General features: G+C 44.3%; 1 protein-coding gene across 1 annotated transcript in view; it reads right to left on the bottom strand.

The window, feature by feature from the left end:
- CFAP221 (cilia and flagella associated protein 221) overlaps positions 1 to 25,593 on the bottom strand; it is a 75,884-nt gene that overhangs the window by 38,117 nt on the left and 12,174 nt on the right. Inside the window, exons 4-6 of the mRNA XM_079924100.1 lie at positions 23,446 to 23,532; positions 23,187 to 23,285; positions 21,530 to 21,630 (exon numbers count right to left, since the gene is read on the bottom strand). Of these exons, the coding sequence (XP_079780226.1) occupies positions 21,530 to 21,630; positions 23,187 to 23,285; positions 23,446 to 23,532 (287 nt within the window). The remainder of the gene's footprint in view (positions 1 to 21,529; positions 21,631 to 23,186; positions 23,286 to 23,445; positions 23,533 to 25,593) is intronic.

Genomic DNA, 25,593 nt, shown 5'->3' with positions numbered 1-25,593 from the left:
GAAAGGGCGTCTCTGCCACACGACGGGCCCCGGGGAGCCTGGGGACGCTGCAGAAGCAGGCGTCATGGACAGCCTGGGAAGCCGTGGCCCCTGCAGAGCCTGGAACTGGCCCGTGTTGAAGAAACCACACGGTGGCTTTCGTTGGCCGAAATATGCTAGAGGCTATTCGGTTAGAAGCTGCAAACCGGCAGAGGAGCTGGAGAGAAATGCTCTCACGGGGACAAGGCCACCCGCTCTCCTTAGAGAGCCCTGCGCTTCCCCTGACGGCCCCTCCTTCTACGGGGCGCGCCCGGGCGGCCCGAGTGTGCGGGACGCGTTTGCAGGAGAACAGAGCCCTCCAGGCGTCCGGTGGCATCCGGAGCGCGGCTGGGGCAGGTCACCCCGGCCCGTCCGGCAGCTCCTCCCCCTCCGGGGCTGCGTGCTCCCTTCCGCACGTCCAAAGCGCCCGCCGTCGCGCGCGGCCGCTCTGCCCCTCGCACCCGGCTCCGACTCCGGGAGAGCCAGCTCGATCGCAGGGGGTTTGGGCAGCTCTCGTGCTGCCGCCGAGCTGGCTGTGGGCTTTCACATCGCGGCCCACTCCCTCAGCGGCCAGCGCCCGTCTGCCTGGGAGCTCCAAGCTTCATGGAAGGCACAGCCGAGTCGACTGGCTTCCCCTGCTCGGCCTCAGCCAAGCCGAGTCCCGCACAGAGCCCAACGAGGACCTGTCGGAGCAAAGTGAAATCACCCTTTGTCAGTAGGACTTTGGGGATACGGTACAGTGCAAACATGGTTTGAAAAACGATGCCAAGAGCATTTTTATTTGGCCTTAAACTCCTTATCTTTTAAACATTTCTGAAATATTCCAAATATAAAGAAAAATATTGAGAAGAATAAATAAAGATCCCTTTATCCACTACAAACCCCTATCAAATCTTCTGCTTTGGGTAAATCAATGTCGTATTCGTAAAGAAACAAAACACTGTGGAACAGCTGAAGCTCCCTGTCCCCCTGTCCCGGGGCCTCTGGTCCTTCCTGCCTTCCCGGGGGTGACCTCACCTGGATGCACCATCAATCCCACAGATTTTTATAGTATCACCACATACGTATGTGCCCATAAAATGTATAATATTTACTGTTTGTTTTCAACAATATGGTTCTAAAACGTGCTGGTTTTGCCCAGCACTATGCTTTTGAGGTTGACTCATGAAGTTCTGTTGGTTCGCTTTCACCAGTGACGAGTAGTCCATTGTATGACGACATCATCCTTGTTTCTCTACTCCCATGCTGAAAGCGTTTAGGTTGTTTGCACCATTTCGCTACTGCAATGTGGTGGGGACAGTCCTTGGGTGGGACTCCTTATGCATCTGGACCAGAGCTGCTCTAGCTATAACCAAGAAATGGAATTACTGGTTAGCAGTAAAGTGAAAATATCAGCTTTACTACATACGGCCAAAACACCCTCCAAAGCACTTGGACCAATTTATCCTTCCACAAGCAGCATCTGATTACCAGCACAGCATTCTCAGACATATTAACTTCTTCCAACCTGATGGGGGTGAAATGGTATCTCATTTTATTTTCATTTTCATTTCTTTGAGGTTGAGCTTCTGCTCATGGGTACCCATTTGGGTTCCCTCTCCTATGAACTGCCTGTGCATATTCTTTGCCCATTTTTCTATTGGGTTGTTCTGTTCTCTTATTAATTTGGAAATTCTAGATATTCATTTTGCCAATTACATCCATTGGTATAAATTCTAGACAAGGGTCATTATAGAGAGTGATCACTTCAGCCAACAGTGAGATGAATACTTCATAGTTTTGTTTGTTCGTTTGTTTTGTTTTGTCTTACCAAACTCCTAGACTCTGTCCTAAATCAGGCTCTACTAGAAGTACCAGTTCATCCATCTTAACACTCTGAGACGCTTTCTAATTCTGAAATACAGGGTACATAAAAGTCGTTACATTTGCAAGGCAGTTCAACCTAACAGACACTCAGGCCCCACTGAGCATCAGGTCCTTTACAGCACTGGGTAGATAAAACTAACACTACAAATGACACATGCCTCTCAAGATGTAAGCAGCTTTGGGTAATGGTCAACGTGAAGCATGAAACTGCCCAAACCTGGTCCCTGAAGATCAGGCCAGTGACCCCCAGGCCACCTGGGCTACGTGGACCTCCAGTTGGTACCCCCAGGGGTCTGCTCAGAGCTGCCCCAGCAGCTGCTCAGGGTTCTCCTGCTAGAAGCTGAATGTTTGCATTTTCCTGAACAAACAAACAAAAACTGCTAGGGCTTTTTATGTATGCCTAATCTGTAGCTAATTTCAGAGCTCCGATAATTCCCATAGAAAAAGTGTCAGAGTATTTGTTTAATGATGATTACATGAAGCCAAGTTCCTGATGCATTAACCAGTTGGAAAAACAAACAGTTCCTTAAGGGCACAAAATTCCAAGGGCCTTGATTCAGAAAGAGACACAGCAGTGCAAGAAATGCCAATTCAGTGGAAGCACTGACCTTTGCTTTCATTGCTGCTGTTCACATTACGGATGTCAAATTAGTGTGGCTGGCTTCCTTCATCATAAATCAAGGACAGTCTGGATTAATTTGGCTCAAGAGCAATTTTGGCAAATATGAAGTTTAGTATTTTTAGAAGTTTTCCATATGTCAAGAAACAGAATACCGTTCAATTCTGGGGGAACTTAAAAATTATCAACGAAATCCCCATTGCTAAATACAATTAAAACTGATCTGCGGTGAAGAAACGTGAATAAATATACATATCTTATGCCTATTAATCTTCAGATGCAAATAGGAGCCTGAATTAAGCGTTCTTCCATAACTTACAGAAAGCAGTCAATTAACATAGTAAAGCGGATAGAAGTTAGTCCTTTTGGAGGTAATGACAACTTTTATCCCTGATACTCTATGTGGTTTTTTTTTTTTGGCCGCACTGCAAGGCATGCGGAACTTCTCCGACCAGGGATCGAACCTGCGCCCCCTGCAGTGGAAGTGCAGAGTCTTAACCATTGGACCACCGGGGAAGTCCCCTGCTACTTTAGTATTTAAACATTTAACCAAACATGCTAAGGCTATGTATAAAAATATATTAAGTATTTTAAAAGAATTATTCCCTATTTTTAGTAAAATCCAACCCACACCTTTTAAATACTAGACTCATACATTATGATCATGTACAAACTCTGTGCCTATTAGAAGAAAAGAGTATAAATTTGCCTCACAGAAAGGAAAGATTATAAAATGACTTAACATAAACTCAAATTTCTTTCTTGTCCCTTCTCTAAATAAATGCAAGTAGAGGGCCAGACACCACAGTAATTTCTAGTAAATTATATAACATTTGTTTTTACTTTACTCTGATCTTATTTTATCATTTACCCTAAAATCTAACATTGTGTTTGTCTCAGGAGTAATCAAGGTTTTTCTGAGAGAATGAATCATCTTGTGAACTTATTGTATATAACACGAAATCAAATTTCCTCCCTAATTAAAAAGTCTCAATGTTTAGAGAGTGGAATGAGTGAACCATCTTGCCATCAATAGCGCTGGACTCCTTTTTGGAGAATTATGGTAATAACTGATAATGTAAGTGAGCAGGACACCATGGGGCCTTCCCGGAACAGACAGCCCCCCCCCCCCCCCCACTCACGTCCTCTACCTGCTTCTTTGCTGTAGAAAACCTGTAGCCTCCTAGGCCTTCCCTGAGTTCCAAAGAGTAAATTTAATAAGAGAAGTGAGAAAATGCAGAAAGGAAGGAAAACCGTCAAGCAAGACAAAACAATAATAGTTTAGCCATTATACAATCTCAAGGATCTTTAGTTCCTCCTCAAGGGCTGTAGAGAATATTCTGAGCCATGTCCTTTGAGCTGTTTTGCAGATACTGAAACCCCCGCCAGGTGGGAGAGCTTAACTGCACACTGCCCACAAGCACATAGACCCCAGACCCACTGGAACTGGAAGGTTGATGACACTGACTCCAAATCACCTCACCACCAGCCGAGCAGAATGCCCACGAGCTGATCACACACCCCACGACCCCCCTCCCTCACTCTGTCTTTAAAAAAATTTTCCCTGAAAGCTTCCAAGGAGTTTGGCCCTTTTAAGCACTAGCTGCCTGGACTCCTTGCTTGGCACCTGCAATAAATGCTGCACTTTCCTTCACCACGACCCGGTGTCTGTAGATTGGCTTTGCTGCACATGGGTGAGCAGATCCAAGCTTGGTTCGATAACAATAATAAGCATGACAAATGCTAACTATCACAAGATGCTGGATTCAGACAGCACAATAAATTAATCATTAGCTATTACACATGTACAAAACTTTGAGAGAAACACCATCAAGAAAAAGGGAAGCCTTCCCACAGAGACATATGTATAATTTAAACTATAACGTAGACTATAACATGTCAATTTAGCAGGACTTCTCCTTTGTCAACTACTCACTGATACAGGAACCATTTATAGATCAGAAGATGTGGACAGCAATGATGTTTGCGTGACATCCATTCCCTACCAAACGTACAGAAGACTCATGGGAAAATCAAATCTGAGCGAGCTTTGGGACTACATATTATGGCAGTTTAAAAACGCATCTATTGGGACTTCCCTGGTGGCCCAGCGGTTAAGAGTCTGTGCGCTCAATGCAGGGGACCCGGGTTCAATCCCTGGCCAGGGACCTAGATCCTGCATGCCACAGCTAAGAGCCCACACGTGGCAACTAAGACCCAGCACAGCCAAATAAGTAAATAAATAAATATTAAAAAACAAACAAACAACAACAAAAAAGTCTATGAACTCTTCAACGTTTCTTCTATTGAGAGGTTTCCTTCCCTGGAATCTGGGCTCTCTGGCCACTCAGCTACTAGAATGCAGTGGAATGATGCCATACTGCTTTCTAAAGGCCACGCCTGGGAAACTGCTATCTCTCGCTCCTCCTGGACACTCACCTCGTTGCCATGCCCTCAGGAAGCCCAAGCAGCCTGTGGAGAGGCCCATGTGGAGAGAACTGAGGCTCCCGCCCTCCACCCAGCTGAGCCCAGAAAATGGCCAGCGTGTGAGTGGACCATCTCAGGAAGTGGATGTCTGAGTCCCCAGCTAACTCTGCACGAAGCAAAGCAGCCTTCTCCATCAGGCCATATTCAAATAGTAGATCCAGGAGCAAAACAAACAACTGCTGTTACTCTAAGCCACTACTTGTAGGGTGTTTTGTTACACAGCAGTAAGGAAAAAACGGACCCAAACAGCATTCTCTCTTTCTCATCTCATTTCTCCTTTAGTGAATGATTACCTTACCCCACTTCTGGTTGGAATAATAATTTGGCAATTTTTTAAGTCTTTTTTCTCTTTTTGGTAGTAGCCCTTCATATGTCCCAGTCACACTGTGCTTGCCCCTCAGCTAACCCTCTTAACAACCCTGTGAGGTGAGTACTATTACTATGCCCATTTCATGGACAAACAAACTGATCTGTGGGCCCGTCCAAGGACACACAGTTAATAAGAGATGAGGTGGAAATTAAAGCCAGGACCCCAGGACCCTTAACTGCGATACTATACCTCTCTTCTCAGTCTCTAATAGCAACCAAGAGCTAAGAACATCTCACTGTTAGCACTGCCGTCTTCTTCCCTATTGACTTTCTCTTTAAAACCGATCCCTCGATTTAAAACTCAATTGAGGATTGGTTCAAGATGGTGTAGTAGGAGGACGTACTCTCACTCCCTCTTGCGAGAGCACCAGAATCACAACTAACTGCTGAACAGTCATTGACAGGAAGACACTGGAACTCACCTAAAAAGATACCCCACATCCAAAGACAAAGGAGAAGCCACAGTGGGATGATAGAAGGGGTGCAATCACAATAAAATCAAATCCCATTACTGCTGGGTGGGTGACTCACAGACTGGAGAACACTTATACCACAGAAGTCCACCCACTAGAGTGAAGGTTCTGAGCCCCACGTCAGGCTTCCCAACCTGGGGGTCTGGCAATGGGAGGAGGAATTCCTAGAGAATCAGACTTTGAAGGCTAGCGGGATTTGATTGCAGGACTTCAACAGGACTGGGGGAAACAGAGACTCCACTCTTGGAGGGCACACACAAAGTAGTGTGTGGATCGGGACCCAGGGGAAGGAGCAGTGACACCAGGGGAGACTGAACCAGACCTACCTGCTAGTGTTGGAGGGTCTCCTGCAGAGGTGGGGAGTGGCTGTGGCTCACTGTGGGGACAAGGACACTGGCAGCACAAGTTCTGGAAAGTACTCCTTGGCGTGAGCCCTCCCAGAGTCCACCATTAGCCCCACCAAAGAGCCAAGGTAGGCTCCAGTGTTGGGTCCCCTCAGGCCAAACAACCAACAGGGAGGGAACCCAGCCCCACCCATCAGCAGACAAGTGGATTAAAGTTTTACTGAGCTCTGCCCACCAGAGCAACAGCCAGCTCTACCCACCACCAGTCCCTCCCATCAGGAAACTTGCACAAACCTCTTAGATAGCCTCATCCACTAGAGGGCAGACAGCAGAAGCAAGAAGAACTACAATCCTGCAGCCTGTGGAACAAAAACCACATTCACAGAAAGATAGACAAGATGAAAAGGCAGATGTACCAGATGAAGGAACAAAATAAAACCCCAGAAAAACAACTAAATGAAGTGGAGATAGGCAACCTTCCAGAAAAAGAATAAAGAATAATGATAGTGAAGATGATCCAGGACTCTGGAAAAAGAATGGAGGCAAAGATCGAGAAGATGCAAGAAATGAATAACAAAGACCTAGAAGAATTAAAGAACAAACAAACAGAGATGAACAATACAATAACTGACATGATAACTACACTAGAAGGAATCAATAGCAGAATAACTGAGGCAGAAGAACGGATAAGTGACCTGGAAGACAGAATGGTGGAATTCACTGTTGCAGAACAGAATAAAGAACAAAGAATGAAAAGAAATGAAGACAGCCTAAGAGACCTCTGGGACAACATTAAATGCAACAACATTTGCATTATAGGGGTCCCAGAAGGAGAAGAGAGAAAGGACCTGAGAAAATATTTGAGGAGATTATAGTCAAAAACTTCCCTAACATGGGAAAGGAAATAGCCACCAAAGTTCAGGAAGCTCAGAGAGTCCCATACAGGATAAACCCAAGGAGAAACACAACAAGACACATAGTAATCAAACTGGAAAAAATTAAAGACAAAGAAAAATTATTGAAAGCAGCAAGGGAAAAAAGACAAATAACCAAATAACATACAAGGGAACTCCCATAAGGTTAACAGCTGATTTCTCAGCAGAAACTCTACAAGTCAGAAGGGACTGGCATGACATATTTAAAGTGATGAAAGGGAAGAACCTACAATCAAGATTACTCTACCTGGCAAGGATCTCATTCAGATTCTATGGAGAAATCAAAAGCTTTACAGACAAGCAAAAGCTAAGAGAACTCAGCACCACCAAACCAGCTCTACAACAAATGCTAAAGGAACTTCTCTAAGTGGGAAACACAAGAGAAGAAAAGGACCTACAAAAACAAACCCAAAACAATCAAGAAAATGGTAATAGGAACATACATATCAATAATTACCTTAAACATGCATGGATTAAATGCTCCAACCAAAAGACACGGGCTCACTAAATGGATACAAAAAAAGACCCATATATATGCTGTCTACAAGGGACCCACTTCAGACCTAGGGACACACACAGACTGAAAGTGAGGGGATGGAAAAAGATATTCCATGCAAATGGAAATCAAAAGAAAGCTGGAGTAGCAATACTCGTATTAGATAAAATAGACTTCAAAATGAATAATGTTGCCAGAGACAAGGAAGGACACTACATAATGATCAAGGGATCGATCCAAGAAGAAGATACAACAATTGTAAATATATATGCACCCAACACAGAAGCACCTTAATACATAAGGCAACTGCTAATAGCTATAAAAGAGGAAATCAACAGTAACACAATAATAGTGGGGGACTTTAGTACCTCACTTACACCAATGGACAGATCATCCAAACAGAAAATTAAGAAGGAAACACAAGCTTTAAATGACACAATAGACCAGATAGATTTAATTGATATTTTTAGGACATTCCATCCAAAAACAGCAGATTACACTTTCTTCTCAAGTGCGCATGAAACATTCACCAGGATAGATCACATCTTGGGGAACAGATCAAGCCTCAGTAAATTTAAGAGAATTGAAATTATGTCAAGCAACTTTTCCGACCACAACGCTATGAGATTAGAAATCAATACAGGGAACAAAACATAAAAAACACAAACATATGAGGCTAAACAATACATTACTAAATAACCAAGAGATCACTGAAGAAATCAAAGAGGAAATGAAAAAATACCTAGAGACAAATGACAATGAAAACACGATGATCCGAAACCTATGGGATGCAGCGAAAGCAGTTCTAAGAGAGAAGTTTATAGCAATACAATCCTACCTCAAGAAAGAACAAACATCTCAAATAAACAACCTAACCTTACACCTAAAGGAACTAGAGAAGGAAGAATAAACAAAACCCAAAGTTAGTAGAAGGAAAGAAGTCATAAAGATCAGAGCAGAAATAAATGAAATAGAAACAAAGAAAACAATAGCAAAGATCAATAAAACTAAGAGCTGGTTCTTTAAGAAGATAAACAAAATCGATAAACCATTAGCCAGACTCTTCAAGAAAAAGAGGGAGAGGACTCAAATCAATGAAACTAGAAATGAAAAAGAAGTTACAATAGACACTGCATAAATACAAAACATCGTAAGAGACTACTACAATCAACTCTATGCCAATAAAATAGACACCTGGAAGAAATGGACAAATTCTTAGAAAGGTATAACTTTCCGAGACTGAACCAAGAAGAAATAGAAAATATGTACAGACCAATCACAAGTAACGAAATTGAAACTGTGACTAAAAATCTTCCAACAAACAAAAGTCCAGGACCAGATGGCTTCACAGGTGAATTCTATGAAACATTTAGAGAAGAGCTAACACCCATCCTTCTCAAAGTCTTCCAAAAAATTGCAGAGGAAGGAACACTCCCAAACTCATTCTATGAGGCCACCATCACACTGATCCCAAAACCAGACGAAGATACTACAAAAAAAAATTACAAACCAATATCACTGACGAATATAGATTCAAAAATCCTCAACAAAATACTAGCAAACAGAATCCAACAACACATTAAAAGAATCATACACCATGTTCAAGTGGGATTTATCCCAGGGATGCAAGGATTCTTCAACATACACGAATCAATCAATGTGATACACTGTATTAGCAAATTGAAGAGGAAAAACCATATGATCATCTCAATAGATGCAGAAAAAGCTTTTGGCAAAATTCAACACCCATTTATGATAAAAACTCTCCAGAAAGTGGGCGTAGAGGAAACCTACCTCAACATAATAAAGGCCATATACAACAAACCCACAGCAAACATCATTCTCAATGTTGAAAAACTGAAAGCATTTCCTCTAAGATCAGGAATAAGACAAGGATGTCCACTCTCACCACTCTTATTCAACATAGTTTTGGAAGTCCTAGCCACAGCAATCAGAGAAGAAAAAGAAATAAAAGGAATACAAATTGGAAAAGAAGAAGTAAAACTGTCAGTGTTTGCAGATGACATGATACTATACATAGAGAATCCTAAAATTGCCACCAGAAAACTACTAGAGCTAATCAATGAATTTGGTAAAGTTGCAGGATACAAAATTAATGCACAGAAATCTCTGGCATTCCTATACACTAATGATGAAAAATCTGAAAGAGAAATTAAGGAAACACTCCCATTTACCATCGCAACAAAAAGAATAAAATACCTAGGAATTAACCTACCTAGGGAGACAAAAGACCTGTATGCAGAAAACTATAAGACACTGATGAAAGAAATTAAGGATGATACCAACAGATGGAGAGATATACCATGTTCTTGGATTGGAAGAATCAATATTGTGAAAATGACTATACTACCCAAAGCAATCTACAGATTCAATGCAATCCCTATCAAATTACCAATGGCATTTTTTACAGAACTAGAAGAAAAAAATCTTAAAATTTGTGTGGAGACACAACAGACCCCGAATAGCCAAAGCGGTCTTGAGGGAAAAAAATGGAGCTGGAGGAATCAGACTCCCTGACTTCAGACTATACTACAAAGCAACAGTAATCAACACAATATGGTACTGGCACAAAAACAGAAATATAGATCAATGGAACAGGATAGAAAGCCCAGAGATAACCCCACACCCTATGGTCAACTAATCTATGACAAAGGAGGCAAGGATATACAACGGAGAAAAGACAGTCTCTTCAATAAGTGGTGCTGGGAAAACTGGACAGCTACATATAAAAGAATGAAATTAGAACACTCCCTAACACCATACACAAAAATAAACTCAAAATGGATTAGAGACCTAAATGTAAGACCGGACACTATAAAACTCTTAGAGGAAAACATAGGAAGAACACTCTTTGACATAAATCACAGCAAGATCTTTTTTGATCCACCTCCTAGAGTAATGGAAATAGAAACAAAAATAACAAATAGGACCTAATGAAACAAAAGCTTTTTCAAAGCAAAGGAAACTACAAACAAGATGAAAAGACAACCCTCAGAATGGGAGAAAATATTTGCAAACGAATCAATGGACAAAGGATTAATCTCCAAAATATATAAACAGCTGTTGCAGCTCAATATTAAAAAAACAAACAACCCAATCGAAAAATGGGCAGAAGATCTAAATAGACATTTTTTCCAAGAAGACATACGGATGGCCAAGAAGCACATGAAAAGCTGCCCAACATCACTAATTATTAGAGACATGCAATCAAAACTACAGTGAGGTATCACCTTACACCAGTTAGAATGGGCATCATCAGAAAATTTACAAACAATAAATGCTAGAGAGGGTGTGGAGAAAAGGGAACCCTCTTGCACTGTAGGTAGAAATGTAAATTGATTCAGCCACTATGGAGAACAGTATAGAGGTTCCTTAAAAAACTAAAAATAGAATTACCATATGACCCAGCAATCCCACTACTGGGCATATACCCAGAGAAAACCATAATTCAAAAAGACATATGCACCCCAATGTTCACTGCAGTACTATTTACAATAGCCAGGTCATGGAAGCAACCTAAATGCCCAGAAGACAGAAGAATGGATAAAGAAGATGTCGTACATATATACAATGGAATATTACTCAGCCATAAAAAGGAACAAAATTGAGTCATTTGTAGAGATGTGGATGGATCTAGAGACTGTCATACGGAGTGAAGTAAGTCAGAAAGAGAAAAACAAATATCGTATATTAATTCATATATGTGGAATCTAGAAAAATGGTACAGATGAATCAGTTTGCAGGGCAGAAATTCAGACACAGATGTACAGAACAAACGTATGGACACCAAGGGGGGAAAGTGGCAGGGGGAGGGGTGGTGGTGTGATGAATTGGGAGATTGGGATTGGCATATATACACTAATATGTAAAAAATGGATAACTAATAAGAACCCGCTGTATAAAAATATAAATAGAATAAAATTCAAAACAAACAAAAAACCCTGATCCCTCTGTGCTTTATTTATTGAGCTTTTTGAAAGACGTGTCCTTTAATTAGCCCATCAGCAACAAAGGGTTATAAAGTCCCAAGACCTTTTCTCGGATGTTACCCACCTCCCCTCAAGTCCTGGCATGCATGTAGAGAGAAAGGGGGAAATCTGGGGCCTGGCCAGTTATTTTCCTTTAAGCTTGAGATGTACATTGCTGTATTCAGAATATGACCAACAAAAACAGAAAGAAATCAGACATAATGATTAGTTGCCGGATAAGCCAGACCCCCAAACCCCCAAACGAATGGGCCACAATTTGAAAAGATACAAAGAGTGGAGAGTAAATTATGTTTCCAATTTCAAAGTACGCTCTTTTATCTCAGATGATTTATGTTCTTGTGAACTTTCATAGGCTGCTTATCTTGTTTTCAGAGACATAATTAACTTCACTGGGATTGGGGCCTGAAACCAGAAGCACAGTGGACCCATGATCCTAATGATATAGTCAAATAAAGACAAGCACAAATTCACATAAAGAAACGTTCAGGGAACAGGCGTCTAATTATTCTTTTTCCCTTATAGAATTAAACGCCACACTCATTTTAGACTAGGCTTAGACCAGTGTTAGAGGCAAAGACCGATAAAGAATCAAGGCGTCAGGGAGGTTGGATGTGTTTTCTCTTGCTGGCCTGGCCTTCAAGCTCCTTTCTTGCCCTTACTTCAATTCCTTCCCCAACCCTACTTAGTTCTTCCTACTGGTAAAACCTCACCCTCTCCCACACCCCAGTAGTTTAGGAAAAGGTGGAGTTCTGCTGAAATCACTAGGGAACAGTGGGAATTAAATGAGGTCCCCTTTGCATACTTGGTAAAGGAAGTTACGGTATTTCTCTGGGGGGTGGAAGGTAACTGAATTCTGGAAAAGTTAGAGGTGACCAGATGACATGTCGTCTGCAGAGACAGTATGTACCCTATTCATACTGGTTAAACACCTTTTAAAAAATGTGGTAAAATGTACATAACACAAAATTTACCATTTCACCCATTTTCTAAGGTACACTTTAGTGGAATTAGGCGCATTCACACTGTTACACAACCGTCACCAAAAAGGCCTTGAAAAGGCTTGAAAAGCCTCCTGCAGATCCAGTTCCCTTTTAGTCGAGAAAAATATAGCACTTATTGGGAGAAGATAAGAGGATACACTAAGAACTACTGACGGTCTTTTCCTCTTTTAGGAGACAAGGGAGAAGCAAGCCCACACCGAAGGTGTTAAAAACACACTCGGCTGGGGCTTCCCTGGTGGCGCAGTGGTTGAGAGTCCGCCTGCCAGTGCGGGGGACACGGGTTCGTGCCCCGGTCCGGGAGGATCCCACATGCCGCCGAGCGGCTGGGCCCGTGAGCCATGGCCGCTGAGCCTGCGCGTCCGGAGCCTGTGCTCCGCGGCGGGAGAGGCCACAACGGTGAGAGGCCCACGTACCGCAAAAAAACAAAAAACAAAAAAACACACACACACACACTCGGCTGGAGATGAATGACCTGTCCTGCCGGCCGGGCGCCCAGCTACAGCTCCAAGTCCCTGCCGCTCACCCACCAGCAATTATAAGGACAAAAAAATCACTCGGCAGTGGAATAAGAAATGAATTTTTAAAGCAAAGCAGCGTATTTTCAAATACTTTTGGTTCTGAAATTGCAGTCTCTAAGAATTTTAAGTGAGAAGACCCAACGCAGCCAAAAATTAAATAAATAAATAAATAAAATTAAAAAAAATTTGCACAAAATCAAAGGGAGAAAAGCAGTATCCAGTATTACAATTTCCAAGCTAGGCTCTAATAAGGTCAGTATTACTTTCCCAAATTTCAGTTTTTCAGCCTTTTGATGGCTTTCTCCAGGAGTCGAAAGTCTGGGATTCAACATTTTGTGAGAAAAACTTGAAAAAAACCCCTAATTTTTTGGGTCACTTTTAGGGTCGTATAGCCATCACGAAGCAAAGCCTGGATTGGAATCTAGACACTGCACTGCCTCGTCTCCTTTTTAGTTTCTTTATTGAGGGTCCTCACAGGCCAGGCAGGTAACAGTGAGAGGAGAGGGCTACGTGTGAGGTAACAGGGAGTGGTGGGGACTGCGGCAGCCTGGCAAAGGTACTGCCCTCTGACGGGGCAGCTTCCAGTTCGTCCCTGAGGAACCGATTGTGGTCATGCAGGAATGTGTGCCTAGTACTGCTGGATCTTCCTCTTTTTTTTTTTCTTTTAACAAAGAGTGGAAATCTAAATTTTCATGTGCAATCTTCTGATTTCTAAATGTTGGCAACTAACTGAAATTTTTAAAATTTATTTTATTGGAGTCTAGTTGATTTACAATGTTGTGCTAACTTCTGCTGTAAGCAAAGTGACTCAGTTATACATATGTATACATTCTTTTGCATACTCTTTTCCATAATGGTTTATCCCAGGAGATTGGATATAGTTCCCTGTGCCCTACAGTAGGACCTTATTGTTTACCCATTCTATACATAATAGTTTGCATCTGCTAATCCCAAACTCCCAGTCCACCCCCCCCCCACCTTTCCCCTTTGGCAACCACAAGCCTGAAATGTTTACAAAAAATAAATCATGTGGTCCCCAACCATGTGGAACAAATGAAGCAGGTCAGCAGTTTAATGAGATCAGAGCCACAAATTCAGAACGGATGGATGGCTGGCAGGCTGAGGGATAAACTGTCTGCACCAGACTAGACAGGAGGATTGGTGGGACGCTCCCCACTCTCCCCAACAATCTAAAAATTCCTCAGAGAACCATCCTGGACTTTACTCCCCACAGGGAGCTACAAAGGGAAAGACTGAGGTTGAGGGGATGAGATGGGCGAAGGAGCCAGAGGTACAGCTGCCAGCAGCCAGATGCCCACCTCGTAAGACACAGTGACAGGTTGGCGGTGCTGCTGGAGGGCGTGCTGGTCCTCTGGGTGGGCGGGGTGGGGGCGACAGTGGGTGAGGTTGGGCGCAGAAGCTGCCGAGCAGCTGGGACAAGCACAGAGACGCAGCACCTGCAGGTGTGTCGTTCCTGGTCCCGCAGCCGGGCCTCACCAGCAGCCCCTGAAGAAGTGACGGAGCAGAGCGGGGGTATTCGTGTGTGCGTGGGACTGGGGGCTGCAGGCCTGAGGCAGAGAAACAGCAGGAGCCGGACTGCAATGCAGCCTCGAGGGTGAGGGCTGATGGGCTCCGAGGCGAGTGGCACGCTTGGGACCTTGGGACCACAGTGAGACTGGAGGTCACAGATGAGGCATCGCCGCTTCTTATGCACCTAGCAGTGGCTGCAGCCAACCCGCCCTTGTGGGAGGAGTGTTTTCTCACGGCTAATGTTTAGCATCTGCCCTTCAAACCAGATGTGTGTCTGCTCTGTGTTATAAAACTTCTGGTTGCTGTAGTCAAAATGCCTAGTCCAACGTTTTTTTCCTCCAATTAATCACATCCTGGGACCTAATGTATAAATCCAGTACTGCATGTCTTGTGCATAACCGTTCTAAAGAATCTTATTTTATGTACTGTATGTATCAGAAGAGTGTACATTGCCATGTGATGTAAAAAAGAAAAATCTACATAAATAACGCAGCAACTACCCAGGTGTTACACCAGCTAAAACAATAAATAACCTTTGAACAGTGCATGGCCACATTCAAACGCCCCTCTGCCCCAGGGAGGGAAGGCAGCCCAGAGATGGACCGCCACGTAGTCACCCCACACTCTCCATCATGACACCGTCCACCGGAAGACCGTCCCCTCTGCCAGGCCGCAGCTCACACCAGCTCAACCTCGCACAAATCCACACCATCACTCCAGAGAAGGACAATTCCAGAGCCCGATGAAGCCGGACGGAGGGTGGACAGGCGAGTGTGTGAATCGAGGGCCTGTCCGCCTGCTGTGGATTTGTGGTGCTGCTGCGTGCCCTCCCCTTGGCCAGCTGGTGGACCCATCGCCCGGCTCTGGGAGGGCTGGCGCTGAGGACTCACGCTTGACCTTCTCCAGAGAAGTGCCCTTGGCTGAGGGGCTGGCCACCCCCATCCCTGTCCTGCACTCCTTTATGGGTTATGCCTTAGTAAGTCAGGTGCAACGAATCCTTATTTCTGCTTCTAAGGAACCTAAGGCCCCACGACTACATTTAAATACTTGCAATCAGTGCCTGATTTTGAGGTGTCCCAGGCCCCTCTCCACAGCAGTGTTAAGTACATGATGTATTTATTTAATAGAGTTGTTATACTATATATAGAAATTGCTACAGTATCAAGTAGAACATAAGATTACACTTCAAAGCCCCCTTCTGAAACTCACTGATAACTGAGGTAGGTAAAGAGTATAAAAAAATCCAAATTTTGGGCTTCCCTGGTGGCGCAGTGGTTGAGAGTCTGCCTGCCGATGCGGGGGACACGACTTCGTGCCCCGGTCCGGGAAGATCCCACATGCCGCGGAGCAGCTGGGCCCGTGAGCCATGGCCGCTGAGCCTGCGCGTCTGGAGCCTGTGCTCCAAAACGGGAGAGGCCACAACAGTGAGAGGCCCGCGTACCGCAAAAAAAAAAAAAATCCAAATTTTAAAATAAACAATATGTCAGCAATATTTATAATTAATTAAAAACACTGTTTCAGATGTAGACAACAAACGTATGGGCACCAAGGGGGGAAAGTGGGCGGGGGGTGGGGGTGGAACGAATTGGGAGATTGGGATGGACATATACACACTAACATGTATAAAATAGATAACTAATAAGAACCCGCTGTATAATAAATAAATAAGTAAATAAATAAGTAAATAAATAAAAACACTGTTTCAATTCACAATCTCTTCTATTCAACGCCTGGCTTTCACATAGCTTTCAGATACAATCCATTAGCTCAAAGACACCAGTGAAATGATTATACTTCTGATGATCGTTGTAGTATTTTTACCTCTTATAAGCAAATTTTAAAGAAAGGTACAAAACAGTTTTACTATAGTCACATAAGCCCACACAAATATGACGTGAATGTAAGCTTTGAAAAGTCAAACTCTTAAAAGTCTGACAATCACATGCAATATAATATGCCCCAAATTTCAAAGAGAAGCGGTTTCTTTTTAAAAAATATTTATTTGGCTGCGCTGGTCTTAGCTGCGGCACGTGGACTCGGCTGCGGCATGCATGCGGGATCTAGTTCCCTGACCAGGGATCAAACCTGGGCCCCTCATTGGGAGCACCGAGCCTTAGCCGCTGGACCACCAGGGAAGTCCCCAGAGTGCAGTTTCTACAAGGTACACACGACCGTGCATTTCTCTGCTTCCCTTGTTCAGTGGTGGCCTCAGTGAAATCCACCTTTGCCAGCAAAGCCTCTGAGGCCCTTCTCGCTCAGCCCTTGCCCTGCCACAGCGCTGATAACCCAGGTCCAGGCTCACGAACGCCCCAGAGCGGTCCACAGGTGCCGTTCCATCCACACCTCTGTCTGTGCCCAAGCCTCCACACTGCCTGAAACACCCTTCTTCCCTCCTGCTCCCTTCCGCTGCCTGATGTCTAGTCACGCTTCAAAAGCTTAGGGCAGGTGCACTCTCCTCTAGGAAGTCTTGTCTGAGCTCCGCCGTCCCACCTGCCCCCAACTCACCCAGCCACACTGAGCTGGGTTACGTGTCCTTCCTCAGAACACACTGAATTAGAAATTAGAATCGTCCAGTTAACAAACAGCTCAAACAACTCAACAACAAAAAAGCAAACCTCCTAATCAAAAAATGGGCAGAAGACCCAAATAGACATTTCTCCAAAGAAGACATACAGGGCTTCCCTAGGGGCACAGTGGTTAAGAATCTGCCTGCCAATGCAGAGGACATGAGTTCGAGCCCTGGTCTGGGAAGATCCCACATGCTGCAGAGCAACTAAGCCCGTGCGCCGCAACTACTGAGCCCACGTGCCACAACTACCAAAGCCCATGCACCTAGAGCCCATGCTCCGCAACAAGAGAAGCCACTGCAATGAGAAGCCTGCGCACGGCAATGATGAGTAGCCCCCAGTCGCTGCAACTAGAGAAAGCCCGCGTGCAGCAACGAAGACCCAAAGCAGCCAAAAATAAATAAATAAATTTATTTAAAAAAAAAAAAAGAAGAATACAGATGGCCAGGAGGCATGTGAAAAGATGCTCATCATCACTACTTATTAAAGAAATGCAGATCAAAACTACAACGAGGTACCACCTCACACAGGTCAGAATGGCCATCATCAAAAAGTCTACAAACAATAAATGCTGGAGAGGGTGTGGAGAAACGGGAAACCCCCTACACTGTTGGTGGGAATGTAAATTGGTGCAGCCACTATGGAGAACAGTATGGAGGCTCCTTAAAAAACTAAAAATAGAGCTGCCATATGATCCTGCAATCCCACTCCTGGGCATATATCCAGACAAAACTGTAATTCCAAAAGATACATGCACCCCTATGTTCATAGCAGCACTATTCACAACAGCCAAGACATGGAAGCAACGTAAGTGTCCATCGACAGAGGAATGGATAAACAATATGTAGTACATATACAATGGAACACTACTCAGCCATAAAAGATAATGAAATAATGCTATTTGCAGCAACACGGATGGACCTAGAGATCCTCATACTAAGTGAAGTAAGTCAGAAAGAGAAAGACAAATGCCATATGATACCGCTTATACGTGGAATCTAAAATATGACACAAATGAACTTACGAGACAGAAACAGACTTGCAGATGTAGAGACTTGTGGTCGCTGAGGAGCGGGGTGTGGGGGGAAGGAGTGGGAGTTTGGGGTCAGCAGGTGCAAACTAGTACATAGAGGATGGATAACAACAAGGTCGTACTGCAGAGCACAGGGAACTCTACTCAATATCCTGTGATAAACCATAATGGAAAAGACTATGAAAAAGAATGTGTGTATAGGGAGCTTCCCTGGTGGTCCAGTGGTTAAGACTCCACACTTCCACTGCAGGGGGCACGGGTTTGATCCCTGGTTGGGGAACTACGATCCCGCATATCATGTGGTGCGGCCAGAAAAAAAAAAAAAGAATGTGTGTGTGTGTGTGTGTGTGTGTGTGTGTATATATATATATATATGAATCACTTTGCTATACAGCAGTAATTAACACAGCATTGTAAATCAACTATACTTCAATAAAATACAAATAAAGAATTGTCTATTTAATCATGAGATGAGGGTTTAATCACCTCTACATCCTTAGTACCTACCATTGTGCCTGGCACACAGTAGGCATTCAATAAAGGTTTGTTAAATGAATGAATGTTGAATAAGGAACCTACCCAAATAATACCTTCAACCCCCAAGGCGGCCTAGGATTAACAGAGGACATTTCAGGTGAAAACCCTTTCAAATAGTCACCACCACCACCGCCCCCGACGCCAGACATTGTGGATGGAATGCAGTGCTGGGCAGTTTGCATAGTTAAAAGTTGGGGAAAAGCCATTAAGTCAAGTGCATCAAGTCTTGGGAAGGCGCTGCTGCCAGAATGCTTGGAGAAACAAAGTAGCACACTTAGCTTTTGGAAAAATTTTAAAATATCACAGTGTTACCCACAGTAAGTCAGCTTCATAAACTGTTCAGCTGAAATTTTCATTCTGATTACAAATGAAGGGCATGATGTATAAAACAGCTTGGGAGAAGCCTCCAGGGAAGTGGGCAGGTTTATCTGTTAAGAAGGTCCAAGAGGGAGGGGATGTATGTATCTGTATGGCTGAATCACTTTGTTGTACAGCAGAAACTAACACAACATTGTAAAGCAATTATACCCCACTAAAAAAAATAAGAAGAAGAACCAAGGCTGATTTCTGCATCATTTCCTCCTGCCTATGGACCAGTGCTCTCAACCTCAACAGCCTTGCTTACGGTTCAGACAAGGAGTGATTTGTGGAGGGAAAGAAAGAAAAACAGGGAGAGAGAGAGAGGAAGGGAGAGAGGGAGGGAGGGAGGGAGGAAGACAGAGGAACTAGGAAGTTAGTTGTTTCCTGCCACTTCAATTTTGGTTAAAAATTGCTTATTCACCCATTTAAAGGAAATAGCTATGTTTGGCCTCAAAATGCATAGAGTGAGTGGGTCCTGCCAGGAGGGATTCACCTCTATTAGCCCCTTTTGTATGGATAATTTATTGACAATTATTTTTGGGGGGAATTTTTATTTTATTTTATTTTAATTTTAGTTTTTGGCCACACCGTGCAGGGATCTTAGTTCCCTGACCAGGGATCGAACCCACATCCCCTGCGTTTGAAGTGCAGAGTCTTAACCACTGGACCACCAAGGAAGTCCCTTATTGACAATTCTTAAAGAGCTGTTTTTAAAAAAATAAGTAAAGAGAGATGGTGCATCAGAAGCTCATGCGAAGCCGCTGGGCGGGGGATGGGATCTCACGTCAGCTGAACCGACGCGATTGTTCAGATCTAGATGGTGAGTTTCATTCAAGGGCTCTGAAGCTCATACACCTTGGTCCCCCGCCAGCACCAAAAAGCTTCAGTTGCCCCCTCTCTACCTCTACTACCCAGTCACTAGCAACTTGTATCCCCTGCTCAGAGCTGCCTGCAGGCACCTGAACTTGCTTTCACCCCCAAACACAGGCTGAAGCCCACAGTCTTTGCTCACTGTCTGGGCCTAGACCACAAGGCATCTAGTATCTACCAGCTACTGGGTGGCTTCATCACCTGCAAGATGTAGTCCACACTCTTTGCCACCACTGTGCTTTTGTACGTGCTGTTTCCCTGCTTGGAATGCCACCCTCACAGCCCGCCCCGTGGTGGCTAACCAGATAGGATAACCGGACGTCCCCTGCTTAGGCGTGAGGACTTTCCCCATCCCTCCTGCACGAGACCCCGTGTGTGCCCTGATTACAACACTGGCACGCGGTGTAATTAATCAGTGACGTGGTTCTGTCCCCATCAGACTTTAAGACCTTCAGAATGAGAACTTTTGTCTATTCATCTTTTTACCCCAGGTGATATTCCAAATATCACCCAAACAGGACTTCACGGGCAGTGCGCCACTAGTGTGGATACAAAGCTGGAGCCAGGTCCTGCAGGTCCCTCCCCCCCCCCCCCCCCACCACCAGATGGCTAGGTATTAACAACTTAGTTACAGAATCATTGGAGGTGAGGGGCGGCAGGAGAGGGGCCAAGCAGATGGCAGGGAGGGATTGGGGGCTCAGGACAGTATATATTTCCCAACCAGTACAGAAATATTTCAGCGTTTAACAAGATTTTAACAACCGGCACGGCCATTGTATCTCGGTATCTAACAGCTCAATAGTCACCTTCTTTATGTCCCTAGGGACAGACAGCACTGTGCCTGGTAGTAGGTATTTAGTAAATATTTACTGCTGAAACAAGACACACCTTGAAATACAACTAGAGTCATCAACTATTTTCCCAACAAGGAGGGCGGATTTGAGATTTGGCTTCCATAGTGACTGTCCAGGGTCTTGGCCTTCCCTGTGGCCATTCCGTCCAAAAACACATGCTGGTTAATGCACAGGCATGAGATGCCTCCCTGGGACTCCGACACTAATACTCCCAACCCTGCAGGCCCTCCAACTACCGCTGTTGCCAACAGTATTTGGACCTTCTGGCAGCTACCGTGCCCTGTGAAGGGGAGCCTGTGGAGAAAGAAGCCTGCACAGGGCAGCAAAACCAAGATCCGGGGAGGGTCAGGTCCCAGCAACCCCTGTTAAAACCCTAGACGCAGCCGTGCCTGAAGGTGCGTGCCATCTTGCACCTTTCAGGTTGATGACCCAATAAATTCCTTTCTTGCTTAACGATATTTTGACTCGGTTGGGTTTGTTTGTTGGTTGTTTGCTTTGCCTTTGCAACTACAAGTCCAGTCTAACTCAGCTAGAAGGAAAACTTTCCATTAGGAAAAACAGAAACCTAAGTTTTTATCTATGTGAGTCTCTCTTAACTTTTCACATCCCATGACAGTTTGGTGATTCATTTTGATAACTTACCTTTCACCAAGTAGAACATTTGATAGATTTATAAATGAGGGAAAGTCCAGTCTATTTATGACAGGATAGGCGTGGATGGGGACAAGCAAAGTCTCATCTCCCTAAAATTAATGGGAAAAAAGTCAAGTTTACCATGCTTGAGACTATAATTTTCTTTTTTTCTTTTTCTTTGTTTTTGGCTGCGTCTCGCAGCATGTGGGAACTTAGTTCCCCGACCAGGGGTTGAACCCACGCCCCCTGCTTTGGAACAACTGGACCGCCAGGGAAGTCCCAAGACTATAATTTTCAAAGATGAATTTGTAGATCCTTTATTTCTTATCTTGTTTTCTATCATTAAAAAATACCTCCAGAAAAAAAGGGAAAACATTTCCTTAAAAAAAAAAACACTGAGTGCTTAAATATAACGTTGAAATATTGAGTTTTCTTAGCTATAAACAAAGTATAGAAAATTTTTAGCGTATTTCACTGAAATGATATTCAATATTATCCAGGAAAGCTAATGATGCCTTCACGTTAGAGATGAAAACAGTCATCTGTTTCGATTTCAGAAAGTTATAGGGAAACACAATTGTGAGCGGCCTGAGATAAACAGAAACCAGCACAGAATCAGCTGATCCAGACAGTGCCGAACAGTAAGCACTGGGCCAGCCAGAGGCACAGAGGCCTGCTTCTAGACCTGCACAGTGCGTGACCTCGAGTAAGACCTCTGACCTCTCCACAGCTCGTCTCTTCCTTTGCTTTCAAGTGGGGATAAGGCCACCTTTCTTTAAAGGTATTTTTGAGAATTAAAGCAGACACTGGCCTTAAAAAGTTTAAGGCACCACATAAATACAAGGTACTAATAGCATTGCTGTGAAGTAGCAGGACGCCTGCCCTGGGGCTCTACGCAATGCCTGTCCTGAGGATTTTTGTTCTTGGTACGGAATATTCCTCCTGAAAGCACTATTCTGGTTTCATTTTTAGTTTTTTTTCCCCCTCTTTTTAAAAACTGAGACTCATCTGTTACTAAAGCACACTCTTCCACTTTAATTTTGAAAAGGTAAATTTCCTTAACCTTAAGGCTTCTCAGCTTGTAAGGGCTGGGCGTGGAACCCAGAGCGGAGGGGTGTGGAGGTGCCAGTTTTAAGGGAAGGACTGACAGCACGTGGGGCTGGAGGCTGGAGGCCGGGGATGAATTAGGTGACCTGGAAAAGGCCTTCGAGAGCTCCTACAGCACAGCCTCTGGGGTCGGACCACACAAGTAGCCTCCCTGCAGACCCCCAGGGCTACCTCGGAGAACATTTGCTGCTGGTGCCCAGTGACAACTCGGGGTTGTTGCTGATCTTCTCACCTAGCTCTTAAAGGACGATGTTTAAGTTATTTGACAAGCCTTCCTCGACTCCCAGCACCACAAGATAAATGAGATTTTTAGGCCAGGGCAGGTGGGAACCTGCAGCAAGCAGTGTCTCTGGCTCTGCCCCAGTTCTCGGCAGCCTGGAGCTTCCCCAGCTGGGACCCACGTCACCGGACTAGGACCCTCAAGCCACTCAGACCGGCTGCCCAAGGCATCAGGCTGAGAAACTTCATACTTGTCACTCCGTCTCTCTTCTTCCCTTGAAGATGTAAGGTTTGATGCCACCCCCAAGCCCCCAAAAACCCCTGATATTAAGGGACATACCTTACAGTGAATGCGGATGCAATCATAGTAGTATCGCCACTCATCTGGAGTAAATGTAACGGTGACCGTGAGGGACAAGCCAGGGATAAGGCGGTGCTCCTAGAAGACAAGGGGGTTCCTGTCCGGACGAGCCCCAGCGCCCAAGGGAGCAGGACCACGCGGACAACACGCTACACGCCGCCCCGGGCAGACCTGCGGCACACAAAACCACACCTGGCAATGAACACCTTGGGAGAATATGCCCCCCAGGGACACTTACCTTTTTCACATATTTGATCTGAAAGTGTTTGGTTTGTGGGGGTAAAATATGAACGTGTAAATCTTCATTGCAAATATTGACCACGTGCTGGAGAGAAAAAGAAGCATTCACATGAATACACTGCTTCATCTACCTGCACGTGCACCTCCTCATTTATCTTTACCTCATCTTGTTCCTAAAGGGATGTGAGGAGATACGGTGCACTTTTATTATTTTTTAAATTTTTATTCTATATTGATGTATAGTTGATTTACAATGTTGCCTTAATTTCAGGTGTACAGCAAAGTGATTCAGTTATACATATATCTATTCTTTTTCAGATCATTTTCCCATTTAGGTCATTACAGAATATTGAGTAGAGTTCCCTGTGCTATACGGTAGATCCTTGTTGTTTATTTTATCTATAGGAGTATGTATATATTAATCCCAAACTCCTAATTTATTTCTCCCCCCAACCTTTCCCCTTGGTAACCATAAGGGGTTTTTTTTATGATTTTTTTTTTTTTTTTTTTGGCTGCATTGGGTCTTCGTTGCTGCACGCGGGCTTTCTCTAGTTGCAGCCAGCGGGGGCTACTCTTCATTGGTGCGCAGGCTTCTCATTGCGGTGGCTTCTCTTGTTGCGGAGCACGGGCTCTAGGCGCGTGGGCTTCAGCAGTTGTGGCGCACCGGTTTAGCTGCTCCATGGCATGTGGGATCTTCCTGGACCAGGAATCGAACCTGTGTCCCCTGCAATGGCAGGCAGATTCTTAACCACTGCGCCACACGGGAAGTCCCCATAAGTTTGTTTTCTATGTCTATGAGTCTCTGAGTCTATTTCTGTTTTGTACATAAATAAATTCATTTGTATCATTAAGATTCCACATATAAGTGATATCATATGGTATTTGTCTTCCTCTGTCTGACCTACTTCACTAAGTATGATAATCTCTAAGTCCAACCATGTTGCTGCAAATGGCATTATTTCATTATTCCTCTAGGAGGTGGATCCAAAAAGATCTTGCTGTGATTTATGTCAGAGAGTGTTCTGCCTATGTCTTCCTCTAAGAGGAAGACAGTGTCTGGCCTTACATTTAGGTCTTTAATCCATTTTGAGTTTATTTTTGTGTATGGTGTTAGGGAGTGTTCTAATTTCATTCTTTTACATGAGGCTGTCCAGTTTTCCCAGCACCACTTATCCAAGAGGCTGTCATTTCTCCATTATATATCCTGACTCCTTTATCAAAAATAAGGTGACCATACGTGTGTGGGTTTATCTCTGAGTTTTCTATCCCGTTCCATTGATTTGTGTGTCTGTTTTTGTGCCAGTTCCATACTGTTTTGATTACTGTGGCTTTCTAGTATAGTCTGAAGTCAGGGACCCTGATTCCTCTCGCTCCATTTTTTCTTTCTCAAGATTGCTCTGGCTTCAGTGCACGTTTAAACGCTTTAAGAGATTCAAAATCTATCATACACCACTTAACGAATAATAAAATAAACACAACACCACTTAAAGAATACTGAAATATGCCCATATGTCTCTGCCCAACCTAAGACTTTTCCAGAGCTACAGCCCCAGGTACCCCCCGGCATGGCCTTGCACACTCCCCTCCTCCTGCCCTGACTGGTTACCTGTGCACCTTTTTGTTGAACTCAACTTAGTCCTGTGGTTCAGCTGAGCTAAGAAGCCAGCCACCCACCCACTCCCAGTTTCTCTAATTACATGCCACTTGTCCTGGGGACCTGGTGACACTAAGGCAGTCAAAAAATCAGGAAAAGAAGTGTGGAGAGGACAGCCTCCAATCCATTGCTAGGGCTGATAAAAAAGAACACAAAGTCAGGAGTTCTCTGATGGGGTCGGGAGGAGGCCCTCGTTCAAGGCAGGACAACCTGCTGGGTAAGTTAACAAGGTCTCTGAGTAGAGGGGTTTTTCCTTCCTCTACATGAAAGGAGAGCAAGGACCTTGGGTTCTGGGATGTGGCCTTCACCTGGGCCAGAGGACAGCTAAGAGGCTCTTGGTCTCCAAAGTCCAGGCCAGAGGCTGAGCCTGTCACACGGCCACTGCCCAAGGCCTCGAGTTCACTGAGGCCCTAAGTCAGACTTAAGACACAATCTCTTGATGAGATTATACCAATGCTTGCATTTGTTAAAAGTTCTCATTTGTCACCTGTG

This window comes from Stenella coeruleoalba (assembly GCF_951394435.1).
Source record: "Stenella coeruleoalba genome assembly, chromosome: 6".
In the NCBI taxonomy this organism is placed as follows: Eukaryota; Metazoa; Chordata; class Mammalia; order Artiodactyla; family Delphinidae; genus Stenella; species Stenella coeruleoalba.
Note: the sequence above shows the minus strand (reverse complement) of the source record. Positions and strands in the feature narration are given on the sequence as shown.